General features: G+C 32.6%; 2 protein-coding genes across 3 annotated transcripts; one reads left to right on the forward strand and one right to left on the reverse strand.

Annotated features, from left to right (window-relative positions):
- Window positions 1-2,407: 2,407 nt before the first annotated feature.
- Window positions 2,408-3,033, reverse strand: LOC125860267 (mavicyanin-like). The gene is made up of 2 exons (XM_049540197.1): window positions 2,819-3,033; window positions 2,408-2,727 (listed from the first exon to the last, which is right to left on the reverse strand). The coding sequence occupies exons 1-2, from the start codon at window positions 2,991-2,993 to the stop codon at window positions 2,408-2,410; spliced, it is 495 nt and encodes a 164-aa protein (XP_049396154.1). The 5' UTR covers window positions 2,994-3,033.
- A 10,850-nt stretch (window positions 3,034-13,883) lies between these two features.
- Window positions 13,884-19,453, forward strand: LOC125858156 (uncharacterized). Of its 2 annotated transcripts, XM_049537844.1 has the most exons (8): window positions 13,884-14,044; window positions 14,177-14,369; window positions 15,422-15,545; window positions 15,693-16,027; window positions 16,502-17,357; window positions 18,262-18,455; window positions 19,190-19,314; window positions 19,345-19,453. In XM_049537844.1, exons 1-7 carry the CDS (start codon window positions 13,962-13,964, stop codon window positions 19,268-19,270), a joined length of 1,866 nt encoding a protein of 621 aa, XP_049393801.1. In that variant the 5' UTR covers window positions 13,884-13,961; the 3' UTR covers window positions 19,271-19,314; window positions 19,345-19,453. The 2 variants fall into 2 exon arrangements, with proteins under 2 accessions (XP_049393801.1, XP_049393800.1); XM_049537843.1 differs by having other exon boundaries at window positions 19,190-19,358.
- The last annotated feature ends 44 nt before the right edge of the window (window positions 19,454-19,497 follow it).

Consider the following 19,497-nt stretch of genomic DNA (forward strand, 5'->3'; position numbering starts at 1 on the left):
TCCCAATACCAAACCAAGTCAAACCAAACCATTAGTCGGGTTTTATTTTTTAGTTTGACTCAATTTGCGGTTTGGTTCAGTTTTGTACCTCATAATCAACATAATAATTATCTACAAGCTAGGATAATTATCATATACAAATTCTGGACTTATACCATTATTAGAAACCAAATTATACAAATTTTGTCGAGAGAACAAGTAGAGTAGAAGATTCTGGTAGGGAGAGAAAATTGGAGAAACAGAAAAATAATGACATTACTTGTCTGTGAATTGGACTAGAAATATATGTTACCCTTAAAGGTTCAAACTGTTGAACTTAAAAGGTTCACAATGAAATCGTTTGGACTAAACAGAAAAGAGAGTGACCTAACATCATAATTGCCAAGTAAAAACGAAACTGAACTTGTTTGCCTTCATCGATCAGTATCTGCTTCGCTAACCCTTTAGGAAATGGCGCCAGCACTTGTTCTGAGTATTTGCACAGCAGTTGCCTTCCCTTCTGCTGATCAAAGCAAATGAAAGAGGAATTTAAAACCTTTAAGAGAAAATGTATAACCAAAAACTATTATTTCATGAGATCATTACAAGTGCAAATGCAGCATAACTAGCTGGCATTAATTGCTAGAGTCAATGAATTTGGATGAGACATCCAAAGTAAGTTAGTTATCCTCTGGAACTTGGAACCTAGCATTAAGTGTTCGATATATATGAGGTATCACTTGTGTTGGACTTGCTCAATCCACATTTTAATTATGTCCTCGTTTGCTCAATTGATCAGAAAAACTTGTGATCTTCATCATGAGATGAATTCTCAATTATATTAGAGGAACCAAAGAAATGTCGATGGAAGCAAACTGTAGAGTTTCACTTGGAGCTAAAGATGATGATTTAAATGTTCTACCGACATAACATAAATTGGGAGCTGATCAAGTGTTCATGATGAAGACCCACAGGAAATTCCCGCAGCACGAATATCCTCCATATTAACAACAACGTTACTGGTATTATAGTGAACTCGATCGATCGGGGAAATAACTTTTACATCCGTAATACAAGGATAAGAATCCGCCATTTGCACATACATAAAGCTTCTTCAAACGATCTACCTTAGGTAATAACACTACTACACACCTTAGCTGACTGCAATTCTGTAATATTAGGGCACTTACTAATAAACTTTGACACCTAAATTAACTCTATTCAATTCAATTTTGAGTTAATCAAGTACTTAGGATACCCAAATTTCAAATATACATCTTTGATACTTAAAATTGAACACTTTTCTCGGCCTTGATTCGAGAGACGAACGGATCCATTCCAAGAACGTGTTATGTGGTTCTTGTAGAGTTTTTTCAAAAAAAGTGGAAACATGAAAGAGTTGTTCAGATATCTAAGGTACCAAAATATGGAACAGGGAATCACTATCACAGATTCGAGAAATCCGGCAGAGTTCAGCCATGAGAAACCTTAATTTAATAACCCAAACCCTGACGCAAACAACATTCAGAGAATCTAAGATCAAGAAAATTATTTTTACCTATTATGTTTCATAAATTGAACAGGTTACATATTCTTTATCCTCATTATTATTTCTTATATTTAATAACTTTGATATGTTGTATTTTTTAAGAACTTTTTTTTAAAGACTACGATTTAAAATTTTCTTTTAAGCAAATTAGAGAAAAGTTTAAGAGTTACATTTTCATGATTTTTAAAAATAAAGATATAATTTTCATAGTAACTTAACAAAAAGATATTTTTGTAAATCAACCTTAATGGTGATCATAGATAATATACTAAAAATTTTTAAACATCCAATGTCGCGTTTAATATGTTATAACAATTCACTTATCGCGTTCAAAGTAGTTTTTATTTTTATTCATGATGGAGTGATGTTATTATTATAATATAGTAGTAAGTTTTATTGATTATTTTCTTTTAGGGGGTAAATTGTATAGATGATAAAAAAATATTTTTAGAAATAATGATTCTTTTAATATTAGAAAGTTAAAATATTAGATTATTTATTTATATAATCATGTTAGATGAGTTCTCTTAATCATATTTGTAATTATTTCAAACTATTGATATATTTTTATACTTATGTGTTATTATATACTATATTATAAATTAAAAATTTACAGATCCATAGGACTTACGCGTTGCTTATATTAATTGCACCGTTTGCATCGTAACTCCCACACATAAAACTAGAGAAAGACTAAAGTTACATAAAAACGAATTATTTAAAACATCAAAATAACAAGTAAGATCCAAACAATTAATGATAATAATTTCTAAAAACCTAGCTACCCCACCCCCACCCCCACCTCCCCCAACCTAACATCACACTACCTAAACATAATCCAAACACCAAAACAAATAAAAAAATTTCAGAATTTATAAACTAAATAAAAATAGCTCCAAATAATGAAACCACCAACACCCCAACCACATTAGCCAATTGGGCTGTACCACTAGTAGAAGGCCCAGTAGTATGATCTGCAACTTGATTAGGTGGGCTTGCTGGTTCCAATACTTTAACAATCATTTTTAGGCCCCTTTCACAATGGCCCGATACTCCACTAATGAAATAAAACAGGCCGGGTCGATCCAATTTGAATTCGGATTTCCCATTGTTCGAAAAATAAATCGGGTGCACCGACTTGCACTTCTCGTACTCCTCTTGCGTCACTGCCAACACCGAGTCCTTTTTGTACTCAAACGCTACATGTAAACACGATCAAATTAATTCATATATACTGACAGTATTAATATAATATAATTTTACGATGAAGAGATGAGTACGACTACTTACTTAAAGTGTCGTTAACCTTGAACCTATTTTTGGCAGCCCATTCATTGTATAGTTGATCATCTTTAGGTATGATCCATCCTTTGTCACCACCAACAGTAAATTGAGTGGAAAAAACAGTGAAGAAATGAAAAGAAGAGAAAAAGACTAAGTATAAAAATGCTTTAGAGGAAGTCATGATGGAAGACTTAAGTTTTTTTTTTTGTTTTTTGGAGTAGAAAGTATATGATTTACTTGTGAATTGTGAGTTTGGGATGTGAATTATGGCTCATTTGATTGTTTAAAAAGGAGAAGTCGTTATGTTTTTTGAGTTATTGGGGGAGAATTTTGGGGTGCATGCCTTGTGGAATTAGTTAATGGGGGAAGGAAGTTAGCAAAATAATAATTAAAAAAACGTTCAAGGGGAAGTTCTTCATTTGACTCGGTATTACTGTTTTTCAAACGTCATTTTTTTTCCCAAGTAATTGCTGAAAATTAAAATTAATTTAACCTGATCATTATCTATCTAGATAGGTTATTCGCAAAGATATAATTTCAACTTTATAGGTTATAATGATAATTTACAGTAATAATAATTTGGTTCTAAATTTAATTTTTGGATATTTTTGATGAATTTATTAATACAACTATATTATTTAAACATAATTTACTAAACTTGATAAATCCGTATGCAAACTACTAACTTCGCGCACACTGATTATTCATAAAATAAAAAATAGGTTGCTAGAAAACTTAGTTGTTCATTTTTCTACGGTGAGAAGTGATGTTCTGTTTACACTTTTAAGAGAAAAAATTAACAACATTTTTTTCTTTATCTTCCTTTTTTTCGTTTTTTTTAAACGTCTTCTGTTTACATGGGTCCCTTTTTAATTTGATTTATTTTGTTTGTAGAAAATGATAACTATATTACTCCAACAAGTATTAATATGCATCGTCATTTCGGCACCACGAAATAATTGGAAGCAGTTTAAATTTGAAGGACTATTAAGTGACCGTTTGGTTAGAGGATTACTAGAGATTATGTTATCATAATATTTGGAATTAAACTTCTTATATGTTTGTTTGTAAATTTGTGGGTATTAGCTAAAATCAGGATAAATTTATACTAAAATTATGATTTTTTTATTCCATTGCAGTGCCCATTTGGGCGTGGCGCTCTCAAAAATTTTTTCTTCATACCCAGGGATTAATCTGAGACATCTGGTTGAGAGTGAAGCAATTTCATCACTGCACCACAATTCATGTTGGTGGTCATGTGAGACATGTGATCAGGGATATTAAAAGGGTCGGTTGCACCTAATTTGGACGGGTTAAAATGTGTTAAGTTAATAAATGAGTGGGTTTGGATAAAACAAAAAAATAGATTAAGTTAATAAATGAGTATGTTATTGACCCGCCCAATAAATACTTGAGCTGAAATGGATTTGAAAAGGGGTCATAACCCACCCGATTGATTTTTGCTAAGTTTTAATTACTTTGTTTGTCTTTTATAATATTTAGTACCTAATAAAATTATTTTTTGCTTTTAGTATGACTATATATAAATAATCAATTTTTTTAAAAAATGTCTTCTTGAAACAAATTTAACAAAAAATTTCATGAATCAATTTGGGGGACATATCAACCAATTTTTGGATGGGCCGTTCAAAATTGGGTAGAGCTACTAATAAATGGATCAATAAGTTAACCAAATGAAGGAATTGAGCGGATCATATTTTTATGGACTAATTTTATTATCCATAAGGTCATTTGTGTGCTATTTTTGTGTTGGTCATTAATAGAGCTGTCAAAATGGGCTGACCCAACCATAACGGGCTAGAGAGTTAAACGAGTTAGAACAGGCTGACCCTTTTAATTAAAGGGCCTATAAAATAGCACCCCAACCCAGTCCTAAGCGGGCTGCGGGTTGGGACGGGTTGGCCCTTCAATTGAAAAATGGATAACATATTGGGCTCTTAGAAAGAGTATCAAATGTTGATGTCTGATGAACACGACATCAATACATACAAAAATTCATTCATGAATTACACATACTTCAGTGAATACTTACAAAACAAAAATATAATATCCAAGATACAACATTCATAAGATTCATCCGAGCAAAAAACATTACATGATCACTATTTTCATAAACAAGAAAATAAAGGAGAAGTGGAAAATTAGGCATAAAAACAAAAGTAGAAGAGGTCAAATATTCATAGTTATAATGGAGTAATGAACTTAGGCTAATAAAAAAAGTTAGTAGGCTAATGGCCCTAAAATGTAAAAGATATAAAAAACAGTTAACTTGATTTTATATTGATATTTTAAAAATATTTATTGACAACATCTTAACAAATAAAATACTACTTAAAATATATANATTTCAAAAATTATTTTCTACTCTAGTAAAAATAAAAGAAATTTTTCAAAAACATTTTCATTCATAAATCAAACACAAAAAATCTTTTCCGAAAAATATTTTCTACTCACCAACCAAACATGAGAAAATAAGTCAAAAATCAACTTGTTTTCCAAGAAAACATTTTCTAGGAAAACATTTTCCTTCATACCAAACACACCCTTAAAGCATAATAATTTGGTTCTAAATTAAATTTTTGGATATGTTTAATAAATTTATTAATACAATTATATTATTTGAGCAAAATCTACTAGACTTGAATTTTACATTGACAATTTACATGGGTCCCTTTTTAATTTGATTTTTTTTTTTTAGAAAATGATAACTATATTACTCCAACAAGTATTAATATGCATCGATTTCGGCACCACGAAATAATTGGAAGCAGTTAAAATTTGAAGGACTATTAAGTGACCGTTTGGTTAGAGGATTACTAGAGATTATGTTAGCATAAAATTTGGAATTAAACTTGTTATGTGTTTGCTTGTGATTTTGTGGGTATTAATTAGCTAAAATCAAAATAAATTTATACTGAAATTATGAATTTTTTATCCCATAATAGAAAATAGGATTATCTATCCTGAATTTGAACCAAAAGACCCTTTCCAATTTCCAGTGTAAAACAGCCAACCGCTCAGTGTTTAGAGGTCACATTGGAGCCACGACTAAATTTGAATCGCGTATTGCGGGTCCATTTGGGCGTGGCACTTCCAATAGGATTTTTTCCATGATCAAAACTCAAACTCGAGACCTCTGATTAAGGGTGAAATAGTCGCACCACTGCACTACAATCCATGTTGGTGGTCATGTGAGACATATGATCAGGGATATTAAAAGGATGGGTTGCACCTAATTTGGACGGGTTAAAATGTGTTAAGCTAATAAATGAGTGAGTTTGGATAAAACAAAATAGATTAAGTTAATAAATGAGTATGTTATTGACCCACCAATAATTACTTGAGCTGAAATGGATTTGAAAATGGGTCATAACCCACCCGACTGATTCTTACTAAGTTTTAATTTCTTTGTTTTGTTTTTTTTATAATATTTAGTATGACTATATATAAATAATCAATTTTTTTTAAAAAAAAATCTTCTTGAAACAAATTTAACAAAAAATTTCATGAATCAATTTGGGCGACATATCAACCAATTTTTGGATGGGCTGTGCAAAATTGGGTAGAGCTAATAATACATGGATCAATAAGCTAACCAATTGAAGAAATTGAGCGGATCATATTTTTATGGACTAATTTTGTTATCCATAAGGTCATTTGTGCGCTATTTTTGTGTTGGTCATTGCTTTTTATTTTTAAAAATAGGGACTAAAAATTATAAATACCTTTTAAGTGCAAAAATAAATAACTTTTAAGAGAAAACCGTGCAATTTCTTCCGGATATGAATTATGATATTCGGCATCTCTTTTCTAAATAAATAAGTACTAGAGTTTTAGGTTACTCAAAACAAATCGGAAACGTTTTCTATTTTTTTGCCCAAAGTTTTAAAAGGTTATTTTTCCTTCAAATAAATAATGAGTTCTTGTTCTAGTACTTACCATCAGATTGATTAGGGTTTCACTTCCCACATAATGTCTGAATACTTCTCCCCCTTCCCCATGTGTCAAACAATTGATGAACAAATCATCAAAAAATCAAAAATTTCTCATACTAATTCACTCGATCCAACGTTACAATTGCCTGATCATATTCTCCATTCCATATTTTCTTACCTAACATCTCAACATCTAATTAATGTCCGTCTTGTTTCCAAGACATGGCACAAAAACGCACCCTTATACTTTGTTTTCAACTTTAACCAATCCCTTTTCTTTAGTAAAGGATTCTCAATTGACATCTTACAACAAATGCGTAACAACTACATGGAATGCATCCATTCTTCTCTTGACACTAGTAAAACTCACTTACGCAACTCTGAAAATCGTATATTGCACGTTCAATTTAATGATCAAGAGAATGCATATGAAATACTGAAATTGATGGACGAGAATAATTTCCATGAGATATATTTAAAATTCGAAGATTGTAGGTACCACTTGCCGTATATGTTTCAATCAACATGCCTTACTGTTCTTCATCTAAGCCGTTGCACCATAGACCATCCACATGTACTTTTCCAAGGGGAAGGAAAATTATATTCTTTACAAGAGTTGAAATTGGATTGTGTTAAGGTAAGGAGAAAAACTCTATCTATGTTTATTAGTAAGTGCCCTAATATTAGAGAATTGAGTTTGGTGAGTTGCTTTAGTCTAAAGTCAATAGTGTTACCTAAATTAGACCGTTTGAACAAGTTTTACGTGCAATTTATGAGTCCTTTTTCTTATATTACCGACGTACAAGTTATTGCACCTAGTTTACAAGTATTCCATTTTGTTTATCGGGGTCAAAGAGAAGATGTAGTCAACATGGATATTCGTGCTTGTAGACTGTTGTGTGAATTTCACATGGATTGTATGAAATTTCCTAATGGTCTTGATCATGAAAATTTCTGCTCAGATTTTCCTCGTCTTGAAACTTTGTTAATGGGTCCTTGTGAAGCAAAGAAGACTGTTAAAATTTCGAGTTCATCCCTCAGAACGTTGTTCTTGTTCTTCACACGGATGCATGAGGATTCGAGAACTCGTGTAGTATTTGCTCCCAATTTATCTACCTATGAATGTGTAGGTACAACATTTAAACCATTCTTAAATCCAAGTGATGCACCAAATCTTTTAGAGACCAAGATTGGACTAGCATATCATGTGAAGAAGATCCATAAACTTTTGACGTTCATCAATTTGAGAGATCGTCTTAAAGATTTTAGCAATAATATTGGACTTTCTTTGTGCATTCGTGATGATGATGATGATGATAACAATGACGAGGTACATGAACAAGCACCCTCTAATGTTAGGTTATACCTTTACTATTATTTGTTATACTATTTACTTTGTTATATAATGCATATATTTTATCCTCTTCAGAACCTGTTACTCCAAGGTGAAGGTGAAACTTTACAGAGCAAAGTAATTGGACGAGAACAAACACCTCCACTACATCATATCAAACATGTATTACTAGATATGAGCCAGATCAAAATTCGATATGAATATTTGATGAAATATATTATGAATAGTTTATTTTGGATGTCTCATCCAGACACATTGACTCTATTGGTACCGTCTCGATTGCAACCAATGGCAAATGTAATGTTCTAAATCTTGATTTTTTCAATTTATGATTCTATAATATTTACTTTCTTAATCTCAACATTTTTGCTAATTTTGTACAGGATTTCATCGAGGAATTGAAAAGCATACAAGAAGGAAATTGTAGCAGTGAAACTATGGACAAGTGTTGGAGCCATTTTCTAAAAGATTTTCAAGTTTGTTGTGTAGAAAACATAATTAGTGTAAAGGACGAGGTGGAGTTTGTTTTCAAATTTACATGGCATCAATTTCATTAGTTTGGTCAATTAGTTATATGACGTAGTTAGGATTTCAAAAGTCAGCCTTCTCTATTTTGATTGTGCATTTGGACATCAATTTACAAATAACTATTGTTGATTAGTAAATCTTTATAAAATTATGTGTATTTGAAAGTTTTTAGTCACACATTTATTTATAAAACAAACATCGAGATATGTGATTGATCAATGCGACGTCTTAAGATATTTCGACATCTTGTTTATGAACTATATATATATGGTTTGCTCATTAATTGTATAAGAATTGATTTTTTTTTTATAGTCTTCACAACTTGTGGGTTTTCATATCTATGAGAAAAAAATAGTACAACTTTAAGAAAATCTAATTTACTTGTCCAAACAAAATTTCAACATCAAATCAATTTGATTTTAAATAATGATTTCATATCGCATGTCCAAATGGATCATAAATCACAAAAATTAACAACTTAAAATAGAGCACACAAATCACAATAAAAGATTTTCTTATTTGACTTTCAGAATTAACTATGTCAAGTAAATATTTAAAATAGAGCACATAAATCACAATAAAAGATTTTCTTATATGACTTTTAAAATTAACTATGTCAAGTAAATTGAGACCCGAATAGGACTATATATTAACAAATCTTCCGCAAGGATTTACTCCTAAAGTCCTAGTCCAAGTAATTGTTTCCAGCTGAATTTTTTCTCCAGTTTTTCCTTAATAATTCCTATGTGAAAAAGAACATAAATCTATTGGAAAATTTTTTTTTTTTAAAAAATCAATTGGAAAATACTCTGCACCAAGCTGCCTTTTTAATTAACAGAGAGTTAATATTGTATCTACACAACTTTATTCCAAAACAAATGGAGAGAAAACTTGGGCCCCAATTTTCGATTGCTTGTCAAAATAACTTTTAGTTAAAAAAAAAAGTTACTTATATTGTACTTGTATATAGTTGTTGATAGAATTTTTAATAAATTGGGCTAAAGTTAGGGTTTATATGATTTGTGTTTTTCAATTCCCCACCATGGCTATGTCTCAAACAGTTGATTTTCGTACTAATTCGGTCGATCCAACGTTACGATTGCCGGATCATATTTTACATTCGATATTTTCCTACCTAAGTTTTCACGACATTGTTAATGTCCGCCTTGTTACCAAACATTGGTATCGAAACACCCCATCTCTCTTGTCTTTGGATGAGTCTATTTTCTTATTAGAAAATAAACATAACATGAAATTTTCGGATTGGATCCTTGACTCTCTTAAGACATCGAAAAGTATGTTAATTAAGGCTGAGAAACGGATATTAAGCCTTCGATTTATTTCTTCTCATGATGATCATAATATTAAAAATCTTATGAGATTGATGGATGAAAACGATTTCCATGAGGTGTATTTGAAGTTAAAGAATTCTTTTTACTATTTGCCTTATATTTTTCAGTCCACATGTCTTAATGTTCTTCATTTAAGTTGTTGCACACTTGGTGAATATGTGCTCAATGGTGAAGCTAAATTTTCTTCTTTACAAGAGTTGAAATTGGATGGTGTTAGGTTTTATGGAGAAACTTTGTCAAGGTTTATTAGTAAGTACCTTGTATTAGAGAATTGAGATTGGTGAATTGTGAGAGACAATGGAGGAACTATAATAAGCCAGAAATGTATATAGTGTTGTCTAATTTAGACAATTTGGAGAAGCTTTATGTGAAGCACTATGATTATATGAAAAGTATACAAGTTATTGCTCCAAATTTAAAAGTATTTCACTTTGTTTACCCTAGTGATTGCAACAACAATGCAGTTTACATGGATATTCGTGCTTGTACAATGTTACAAGAATTTCACTTGGATTGTGAGAGATTTCCAGTCGGTCTCAATGAAGACTTATGTTCAGATTTTCCTCATCTTGAAACTTTGTATTTTGGTTGTGAGACACGAAAATATACCAAAATTTCAAGCCAATCACTTAGAACTCTGACCTTATCTTTTACCAAACGACTTGAAATTTCTACTCCCAATTTATCTTCTTTCAAATACATAGGTACACAATATATACCTTGTTTAGCACCAAGTGATTCTTCAAAGCTCGTAGAGACCAGGATTGAACTACTTATTAAAGCACCTACGATCAATAATGCTTGGTTCAAGAAATTGATAATTCACCTTAACAATTTCAGCAACAATATGGTATTGTCCATGTGCATTCGGGATGAGGTACGTACATATTTTAATTTTAATGAGTACCTAGCTATTTGTCTATGAGAATTATTCACTTTTTTTTCTTCTTCGAATGATATAGATCACAAAGTTTTCTGAAATGGACAAACGTGGACTACAATGGTGGATTCCAACACAATTGCTACATCATATTGAACACTTAGAGCTAGACATGACAAAGCTCAAATTAATTCGACATGAATTTTTTATGAGATTTGTAATTGATAGCTTACTTAACATGTCTCATCCAAAGACATTGACTCTATCAATATCGTCTTATTTTCCTACATTCGCACATGTAATGTTCTCTAAAACATATATATTTATTTTTCGTTTTATATTTACTATTTTAAATTAATATTAATTCGTCTTACTTATGATTTGTGTAGGGAGTCTGCAAACAATTTGAAAGAAGAAGAGAAGGCAATTGTTGCTCAGCAAATAGGAACAAGTGTTGGCGTCATTTTCTTAAGGATTTTGAGGTTAATGAGCAAATTAATAAAGATTATGACATCCTCAAGTTCCTTTTCATATTTACTTGGTAGTAATTTTTTAGTTAGTTCATCTAACAATAGGAAGAGTATTTCTTTTCTTACCTTTTTATTTTATTATTAGGTGTTTTATTTCCAATTAGTCTTAGTATATACATTTTAATTTTATGATCATGCATTTATAACTTTATGAGCTTCTCTGCTATAATCTTGAGACTAATTTATCTCACCTTCTAGGTGGAATAAAATAACTTCAAGTTTGAGATATGAACTTATTTTGAGATTAGTTATATTTTCTATCAATTCTAGCGAGACTCTTAACTTTGGTGGACATATATAGTTATCTGGTACTTGATGTTGGTTTGAAGTGACAAGTATCTTGTGAAATTATTTGAGGTGTGCGAAAGCTGATTCGAATATCATGATTATTAAATATATATATATAAATTTAATCCTAAAATATCTCACCTTATCTCATAAATCAATAACATTCCGAATCAAGTACAAAATATGGTTCTTTTTTCTTCTGAAAAGGGGAAAATATATTTGGTCGCAAGAGACAAAAGAGTAGAATTATTTATTAGTCAATCGATATTAGCCTATAACATAAAAAAAGTTTGACGTACACGCTCATATTTATTTAGCATACAACTACCCTAAACATATTTATGTTTAATTTTCTAATGGTATGTATGTTTTCACTGTAATGTTTAAGTCAGAAAATTATGAGGTGTTAATGTTCAAACGAATATATTGTAATTTCATCTATACTCAAATTTTTATTTAGAAAATTAAATGATTACATGTATTAGTGAGGTGAAAAATACCCTATGATATTAATTGAAAAATGCACAATCTGACCCGAATATTAAGATTATCAAAGAAAATGTTTAAGTCAAAAGAAGTGAGGAAGATAATGGAATTACAACAGTTTTTCAATCGATGATAATGTATATATTTCTCCGTATTTTAGAATGTATGTACTTGTTCAATTTTATAATAATTTAAATATTTACTTGTATCATGTTAATTCAATCTAAATTAAAATACACATTTATATACAGTGCCTTTTAAAACACTACGGAAGTGTGTTACTTTAAGGGTCATTTGGTATACTGGACAAGCATATATAATCTTGAAATAAATTTTTTGCCCTGCCTTATTTTTTCTTTAATTAGTTATATGTTACCAATTTATAAAACTCATTTTTCTTTTTACTCAATCCCAAAACGAACAACACATTTTTATATTAAATATATTAATTTACAAATATTTATGACTTATTTTACACCATAAATTTCAAATTTTTTTCTTATATTTCGTACCGAATCAAATTACGTCACATAAATTGAGATAAGAAAGTACTAACATTTAAATAATTTATTTTAAATTAGTAATTAGTACCGAAATAAATTATCTCAATCACATTATGAAAGAATAATAACAAAATTACTTATTACATAATAAAAAATAACAAAAAATACCCTTGAAATCCCTCAATCTTTTTCTACTAAGATGTAAGATATATTATTTTTAATCTAACATACCATACCAATAGAAAAATAATGTTAGAATAACTAATTTCAACCATTTGAATATAAGTAATGTTAAAACTTAAAACCAAAGGACCCATTATCTATTTTTATTTAATAAGGGAAAAGGGTCAAATATACCCCCAAACTATTCAAATATGTTTAGATATACTCCGTTTAAAGTTTAGCTCACTCGTGCTCTCGCCGTCCAACTTTTGGCACAGATATGCCCTTATGGGCATTAGTTGATCTGTTGGAAATATCCAGCTCATTTTACATTTCTTTAAATGCCAAATGAAATTGTCACGTCATTTTTACATTACCACATGAACATTTATATTAAAAGGAAAAGGGGTTCAATTATGCCCCTAAACTATTCAGAGCTCATTTAAAACACCTATCCAAGATTGAGGCCTGTTTTTTCTGCTATTGGTTACTTGTAATCTTGAATCTGAGATTGAGGTTTATTGAATTGTGGCAAAGATTGGTTCAACATCAGCCAACACAATACCCAACGTCAGAGGAGATTAGTAGTGGAAAGATCAAGTTCAAAGAAGGGTTGATTTATGGGTCGAATTAGGGGTATAATTGACCCCTTTGTTATGGGTCAGATAGGTGTTTTAAAAGAGCTCAGAATATTTTAGGGGCATAATTGACCCCTTTCCTTTTTAATATAAATGTCATGTGGTAATGTAAAATGACGTGACAATTCTATTTGACATTTAAAGAAATGTAAAATGAGTTGGATATTTCCAACAGACCAACTGACACCCTTAAGGGCATATCTATGTTAAAAGTTGGACGGCGAGGGCACGAGTGAGCCAAACTTTAAACAGGATATATTTAGACGTTTTCAAATAATTTAGAGGCATATTTGACCCCTTTTTAACGGGTTTATTTAGAATCATCTACAAATGAAGGGTAAAGTTATCTTTTATTCTCGAAAGTTTAATTTGTATACTTTTTCCCTTTCAAAAATTAATTTGGGCACCGGAAAAAGAAGTTATCGGCAGCTGAGCGATTACTCCTCCATGAACAAATTAAGACACTGAAAAAATGGCTGAAGAATCAGAGAAGCGATTTCAGGACGCCATGGATAAGATCTTTCGAACTCCTCCTAAATCCAAACTCAATTCCAGGTTTCCTTTTCCTTCTCTTTACAATTTTATATTTGTTTGTTTGTTTGTTCGGCGTACAGATTTCATGAATGTTGTTACTTTCAACTTTGAGCTACGGTGATTAATTATGGGGTTTTAATTTGGTTGGTGTAGTGCATCTGGAGTTCAATTGTCAAGAGGCAAGAAGCGTCCGGATATGTCATCAATTGGCAAAACAGTTAACAAGTACAACTTATTAGCTACTAAAGGTTCAGGGGAAGCTCCGCCGTGTAGACCATGGGACCGGGATGATTTGTTTAGAAGGATATCAACTTTTAAGTCTATGACTTGGTTTGCTAAACCACAGGTTCCATATTTTACTGCTCCTTCTTATTATGATTATGATATGAACTTCTTAATTTAAATGTTGAGATTTACTTACATATATAATCCTTTTTTTAGCCGAGGGTCTATCCGGAATAGTCTCTCTATGTGTGTTGTTGTTGTTGTAGTACTTGCATACATAATCTTTTTTTTTTGGAACTGGCTAAGAAGAACAGAGTAAAAGAGAGAGGAGAAGAATTATCACTTGCATACATAATCCTTACTAAATTAAATAGTACTACATCCCTGAGATATACAGACTAAGACTTTTTTAGAGTTTCTCCTGGAAAGGGCAGTTCAGCTTGAGCAGGTAAGGTGGATGGGGTATAAACGGGGCAAGTGGAGGAGGTAGAAGCCCAATTACGGGTTCAGCCGACTGAGTAACTTTTCTTCAAATAGTGTATTTGTGTTGAGTTGTTCTGAAAATCTAGAACCCAGTTATTAGCACTTATAATCATCGTTCTAAAAATCCAGAATCCATTAAGTTAAATCTTGTGGTTGGGGGACAGAATGGCGGCCTTCCCGCACCCCATTGCCAAACCTAAGTAACAAACATGTAATGCCTCAAGAACTTTCTTTTATGCTTCTTCACCATATTCTTTTACTCAGTTGTTCTTGTAATAGAGAAGCATAAGGGAACAGATAACAAACTTTCTTTCTGTACCTCTGAATGATAAGATTTTTCTCAGTTGTTCTTGTAATCGAGAAGTATAATCATTTAGGACAACTCCAAAGCTAATTGTTGTAGTTGACTACTCGAGCTTATACAGGCTTTGATCCTTATCCTAGGAGATTCGTCATAGATTTTTTAGTGTGTGTTTCTTCTTCCTTTAGAACTTATCATCTCCTTTACATTCCTATTATCCACTTATTTCTTCTTTATGTTCTTGTAAAGATTAGGTTTACATCTTTCCTTTGAAAAAAAAAGCATCTTTCCTTATGTGATTTTCCTTCTGCTAATCTATTTGTACAGAAAACTGTCTCCACTCTGCCATGTTGTAAATCTTATACCACAATGCTTTTGTTCCTTGGCAGACAATCAGTGCTGTTAACTGTTCTAGAAGGGGTTGGATCAATGTGGATATGGATACCATTGCCTGTGACGCATGTGGATCACGAATGCTCTTCACTACTCCGCCATCTTGGACACAACAACAAGGTAAGCTATACATCTTTACTATGTTTGTGGCATTTGATATCTCACTATGTTTCTTAAAACAGAAGCACTTGGTCATTGTTACCTCATTCTCCTTTTGTAACTAATTTGTGCTTCTCATTTCATGGTTCTCCCATTCGTGGGCATCAGTTGACAAAGTGGCCTTGGTGTTCAGCTTGAAGCTAGATAGTGGACACAAGCTACTTTGCCCTTGGATTGACAATGTCTGCGATGAAAAACTAGCAGATTTTCCACCTACGGCTACTGTTGTGCTTGTTGATCAGTATAAAATTCGGCATTCTGCTCTATCACAGCTTGCTGCTCTTCCTGTGATTTCACCTAAGGCCGTTGATTCCTTGAGAAACCCTCAGCTGGAACAATTTCTACGAGAATCCTTAACTGTGGAACGTGATGAATCCATGCAAACTCCCCAAGAAGAAACCAGAAATGAACCCACTTCAGTTTCTTCTCTCACATATTATCAGGTATTGCAGGTGAATGGTGACAAGTACAAAAGTGCTGCTAACCCTTACTGGACTTGATCTCTCTGATTTAATAAGCATGATGGCAAGAGTTAGGGCCCAAGTGTATATCTTGCTATCAAAATTTGTCTTATCCATTTTCCGGTTGATTGCCAACCCTATATCCCTTGGTTCTTTTGTTTTGAAGGGAAGGGGTGGGGGTTGAGAAATCTTAGAATTATCACGAGACTTTATCGTTCTTCTTCTTCTTTGGGGAGCGCAGGTGGGGTTGGTGAGCAGCGTCTATATCCTATCAAACTATAAATCTAATTTCTTAGCTTAGACTTATCTAAAATATTATATGAGCTAATTTTTTTTAAAATTAATTGCTTTTGTTAGATGAAGTAGTTATGTTTGTCAATTTGTGGTTTTTGATATGTGATATATTGAATCACAATTTGTGGTTTTTGATATTGTGATATATTGAATCATGTTTAGGCACAAAAGCTCATTAGCTTGTGTGGGTGGGAACTCCGCAGACTGCCATATTTGGTTGACCCCAAGGATCAACTGAATCAATCTAGTAAGGATGCTAATCTCTCAGATAAGTCTATTTTGAGCAGAAAAAGTCAGACTATTACTGTCTACAGTTCATGTACTGATGAGACTTCTGAGAGCAAGCCAGATGATGACAATCAAGCTTCTGAAGAAGCAGTAATCAATCCAAATTCTGTTGTTCTCGACTGCAAGTTTTGTGGGGCTTGTATTGGTCTATGGGATTTTTCCATGGTTTCTCGGCCTTTGGAATTTCTACGAGTAAGTGGATACACACAGGTCAACAATGACCATATCAATCACACCGACGGTGATGAAAATCTTCTCTCAGGCAACAGTGATCGTGATCAGAGTAGAGAATGCATAGGACAAGTTGCAACTTCTGCTAACACTATGTTAGATAGAAGACCACCAAATTTCAACTTGACGATTGCCGGTGGTCCTCCTCCAGTAACACATAATTATAGGGCAAAAATATCTCTGCCAATCATTGGACGGAATTTGAGAGCATGGTTTATTGCTGAATCTGAGCTTAAGGATGATTTAGTAACCAAGAGCTCATCTGGTGTATGCAAAAATCCAGAGTTTCTTGCAGGAGAAAATACTGAGGAAGGAACTTCACTGTCTACTTCGGAAGTGATTACAGAAGCTCAACCCGAAAACAACCAGGCTGCAGCTCAAGTTTCTGGTAACACCACTGAAATGGCTGATAATGCAGAAAGTATGAACAAGGTTGATCCAGCAGTCATGGATCATTGTAAGGACAAAGTTGGAAATGATTTTGGATCATCTAGTCGAGGTAATTCAGTTTATTGTAAATTGTACAGTATTCTATGATCATGAATGCCAATTAGCATTGGCACCGTTGCAATTTATGTAGTGTTCTATAATCATGCTTGCCCATTAGCATTGGCACTGTTGCAATTTGTTCCATGAAGTGGATTTAAAGTGGCAATTGGAGGGTGAACCAAGTTTGTTAGCACTTTAGCAATACAGATCCAGTTTCCAGAAATGTCCATGTTTAACCTAGTTTTTCAGCATTTTTTAATATAGTTCCAGTTTTATGAAATGGTCCAAGTTTGGTATGCTTGCGTTGAAATGCATATTGGACCTGCATTGCTGTCCAAGGACTGTTCGGTCTCTTCTTATTTTAAACATCTTTCAAAAGGACCATATGAAGTGCTAGGCTTCATCTTCCTTTTGGTATTCTCTTTTATGTCCATGAATCAGTAGTACAACACCTATCTACATTATGCTGTCTATCCAAAGACCACACCTCATTGATGCCCAAGTTTTTCAGTCTTCTCTAGCTTCAAGTCTAGGCAGGCCCCTTATTCCGTGATCTCATTTTGAGTTGCATCATGTTGCCTCTTTCAGTATTTTATCTGCTTTGCCTATATATCAGACATTTATGCTTGGGAAAGAGATTTTTCAACCAATAAACAATTTTGACAGAAGTATCACTTTTTCATGCAGAAATTCTTCTGATGAACAACATCAGCACTCTTAGTATGTATACTTCAATTTTAAGTGTTTAAGGAGGTACATCTCCCTGCATGCTGCAAATGCAGTATCCTAATGCTTTTCTGTTTGGTGTCCGGGGTGGGGGTGTTAATATTGTTAGCAATAGAAAAGAAAAAGGAGGTGCATTTTTTTTATGTTGAGCGTATAAGTGTAACTGACAGACTATGTTATCTTTTCAGGGAAGGAGTTGCCAATTCTATCCTTAGATAAAGCTTTGGAGTTTGATCCATTCAAGCTGCACAGATATTTTTGCCCCTGGATAGCATCTAATGGTGGCTCTCCACCAGGATGGGAACAAACATTATCTGCTTTAGAACGTCATGAGAAATCTTCTTCTCCTTTGTCCAATCATACTCCATCTTCCTTGATTAAGGTAAGGAAGTAGTAAACTAGTACTAATAGATAAAGTAGCATGTCAGTAAGGATAAAGACATGTTGTTAGTTAATTATAGTAGTAATTGGGCTAGCAAAACATGAAGCAGATAACAATCTGTAGCTAATTAAAGCAAACCTTATTTGTCACATTTAGGTTGGTGTCTGGCGGATCTATTGATGAATGCTGCTCCTTCTATTCCTTTACAAAAAATCAGTTTCATCATGCCCTTGACTTGGATAACTACAATTTGAGGTTCTTGGATATATAACTTGAGAACTTGAGGCAAGATCATTTACATTAAACTAGTGATGTTAGTAATTCCAAAAAAAAAGAAGCATTTGAATACTGCATTATGTACTTCAGAGAATTGAATCCATGCTTAGACCAAGCATAATTCAGAGAATTGAAATTGTCAGTGTTGTCTTTTTGTTTGCTGATAATTGAAAACGATTTATCAGCTGATTTTATAGCTCATTTAATTTGTCAAAATTTTGCTTGGGCGCAGCTGTTTATTTGAATTTAATGTTTTAGTTTATAGTGGTGTTAGAGGAATTCTATCTGGTGAGTTGGCCCTTAAAACCCATTGTTAGTGGTTTGTCTGTGGTGTTTGAGACAGTGCAAGGATAAGCTTCCTTTTGATCTGTTGATACCAGATGGTCCGAGTAATGCAATGAATGAAAAAATTCTATCGCCAGAAAGCAACTGACTTATCTTGTTTTGGTCCTATGCAGGTGGATGATCCTGTTGCTTCAGTGCAAAAGCTTTTTACATCCCCACAGGCTAAACGAAGGAAGCTTGTTCGTCCAAGTTAATTCAGCAAAGTTATCCATGTGATGGAGTACACCCCATGGTTCACGAGGAAAAAAACTTTCACCAGATAGACTGGGTGATAAGATTACCTTCCCGGTGGAGACAGTTTCTGCATCTTATTGCCTATATTTTACGTGGATGTTAAAACCATGTGCTTTGAAGAATACTCTAGATGATGCGCCTCTGTTCTAGGCTTGTTGTAGTGGCTAATTAGCAAGACATTGTTTCA

This window comes from Solanum stenotomum, chromosome 3 (genome assembly GCF_019186545.1).
Source record: "Solanum stenotomum isolate F172 chromosome 3, ASM1918654v1, whole genome shotgun sequence".
Classification (NCBI taxonomy): Eukaryota; Viridiplantae; Streptophyta; class Magnoliopsida; order Solanales; family Solanaceae; genus Solanum; species Solanum stenotomum.

Bases quoted from the DNA above. Each gene is read 5' to 3' on its own strand.
- LOC125858156 (XM_049537844.1), top strand. From the start codon at position 13,962: ATGGCTGAAGAATCAGAGAAGCGATTTCAGGACGCCATGGATAAGATC. The intron at 14,370-15,421 runs GTTCCATATTTT...GTTCCTTGGCAG, and splicing joins CTTGGTTTGCTAAACCACAG to ACAATCAGTGCTGTTAACTG. The intron at 18,456-19,189 runs GTAAGGAAGTAG...GGTCCTATGCAG, and splicing joins CTCCATCTTCCTTGATTAAG to GTGGATGATCCTGTTGCTTC.
- LOC125860267 (XM_049540197.1), bottom strand. From the start codon at position 2,993: ATGACTTCCTCTAAAGCATTTTTATACTTAGTCTTTTTCTCTTCTTTT. The intron at 2,728-2,818 runs GTAAGTAGTCGT...GTTTACATGTAG, and splicing joins CAAGGTTAACGACACTTTAA to CGTTTGAGTACAAAAAGGAC.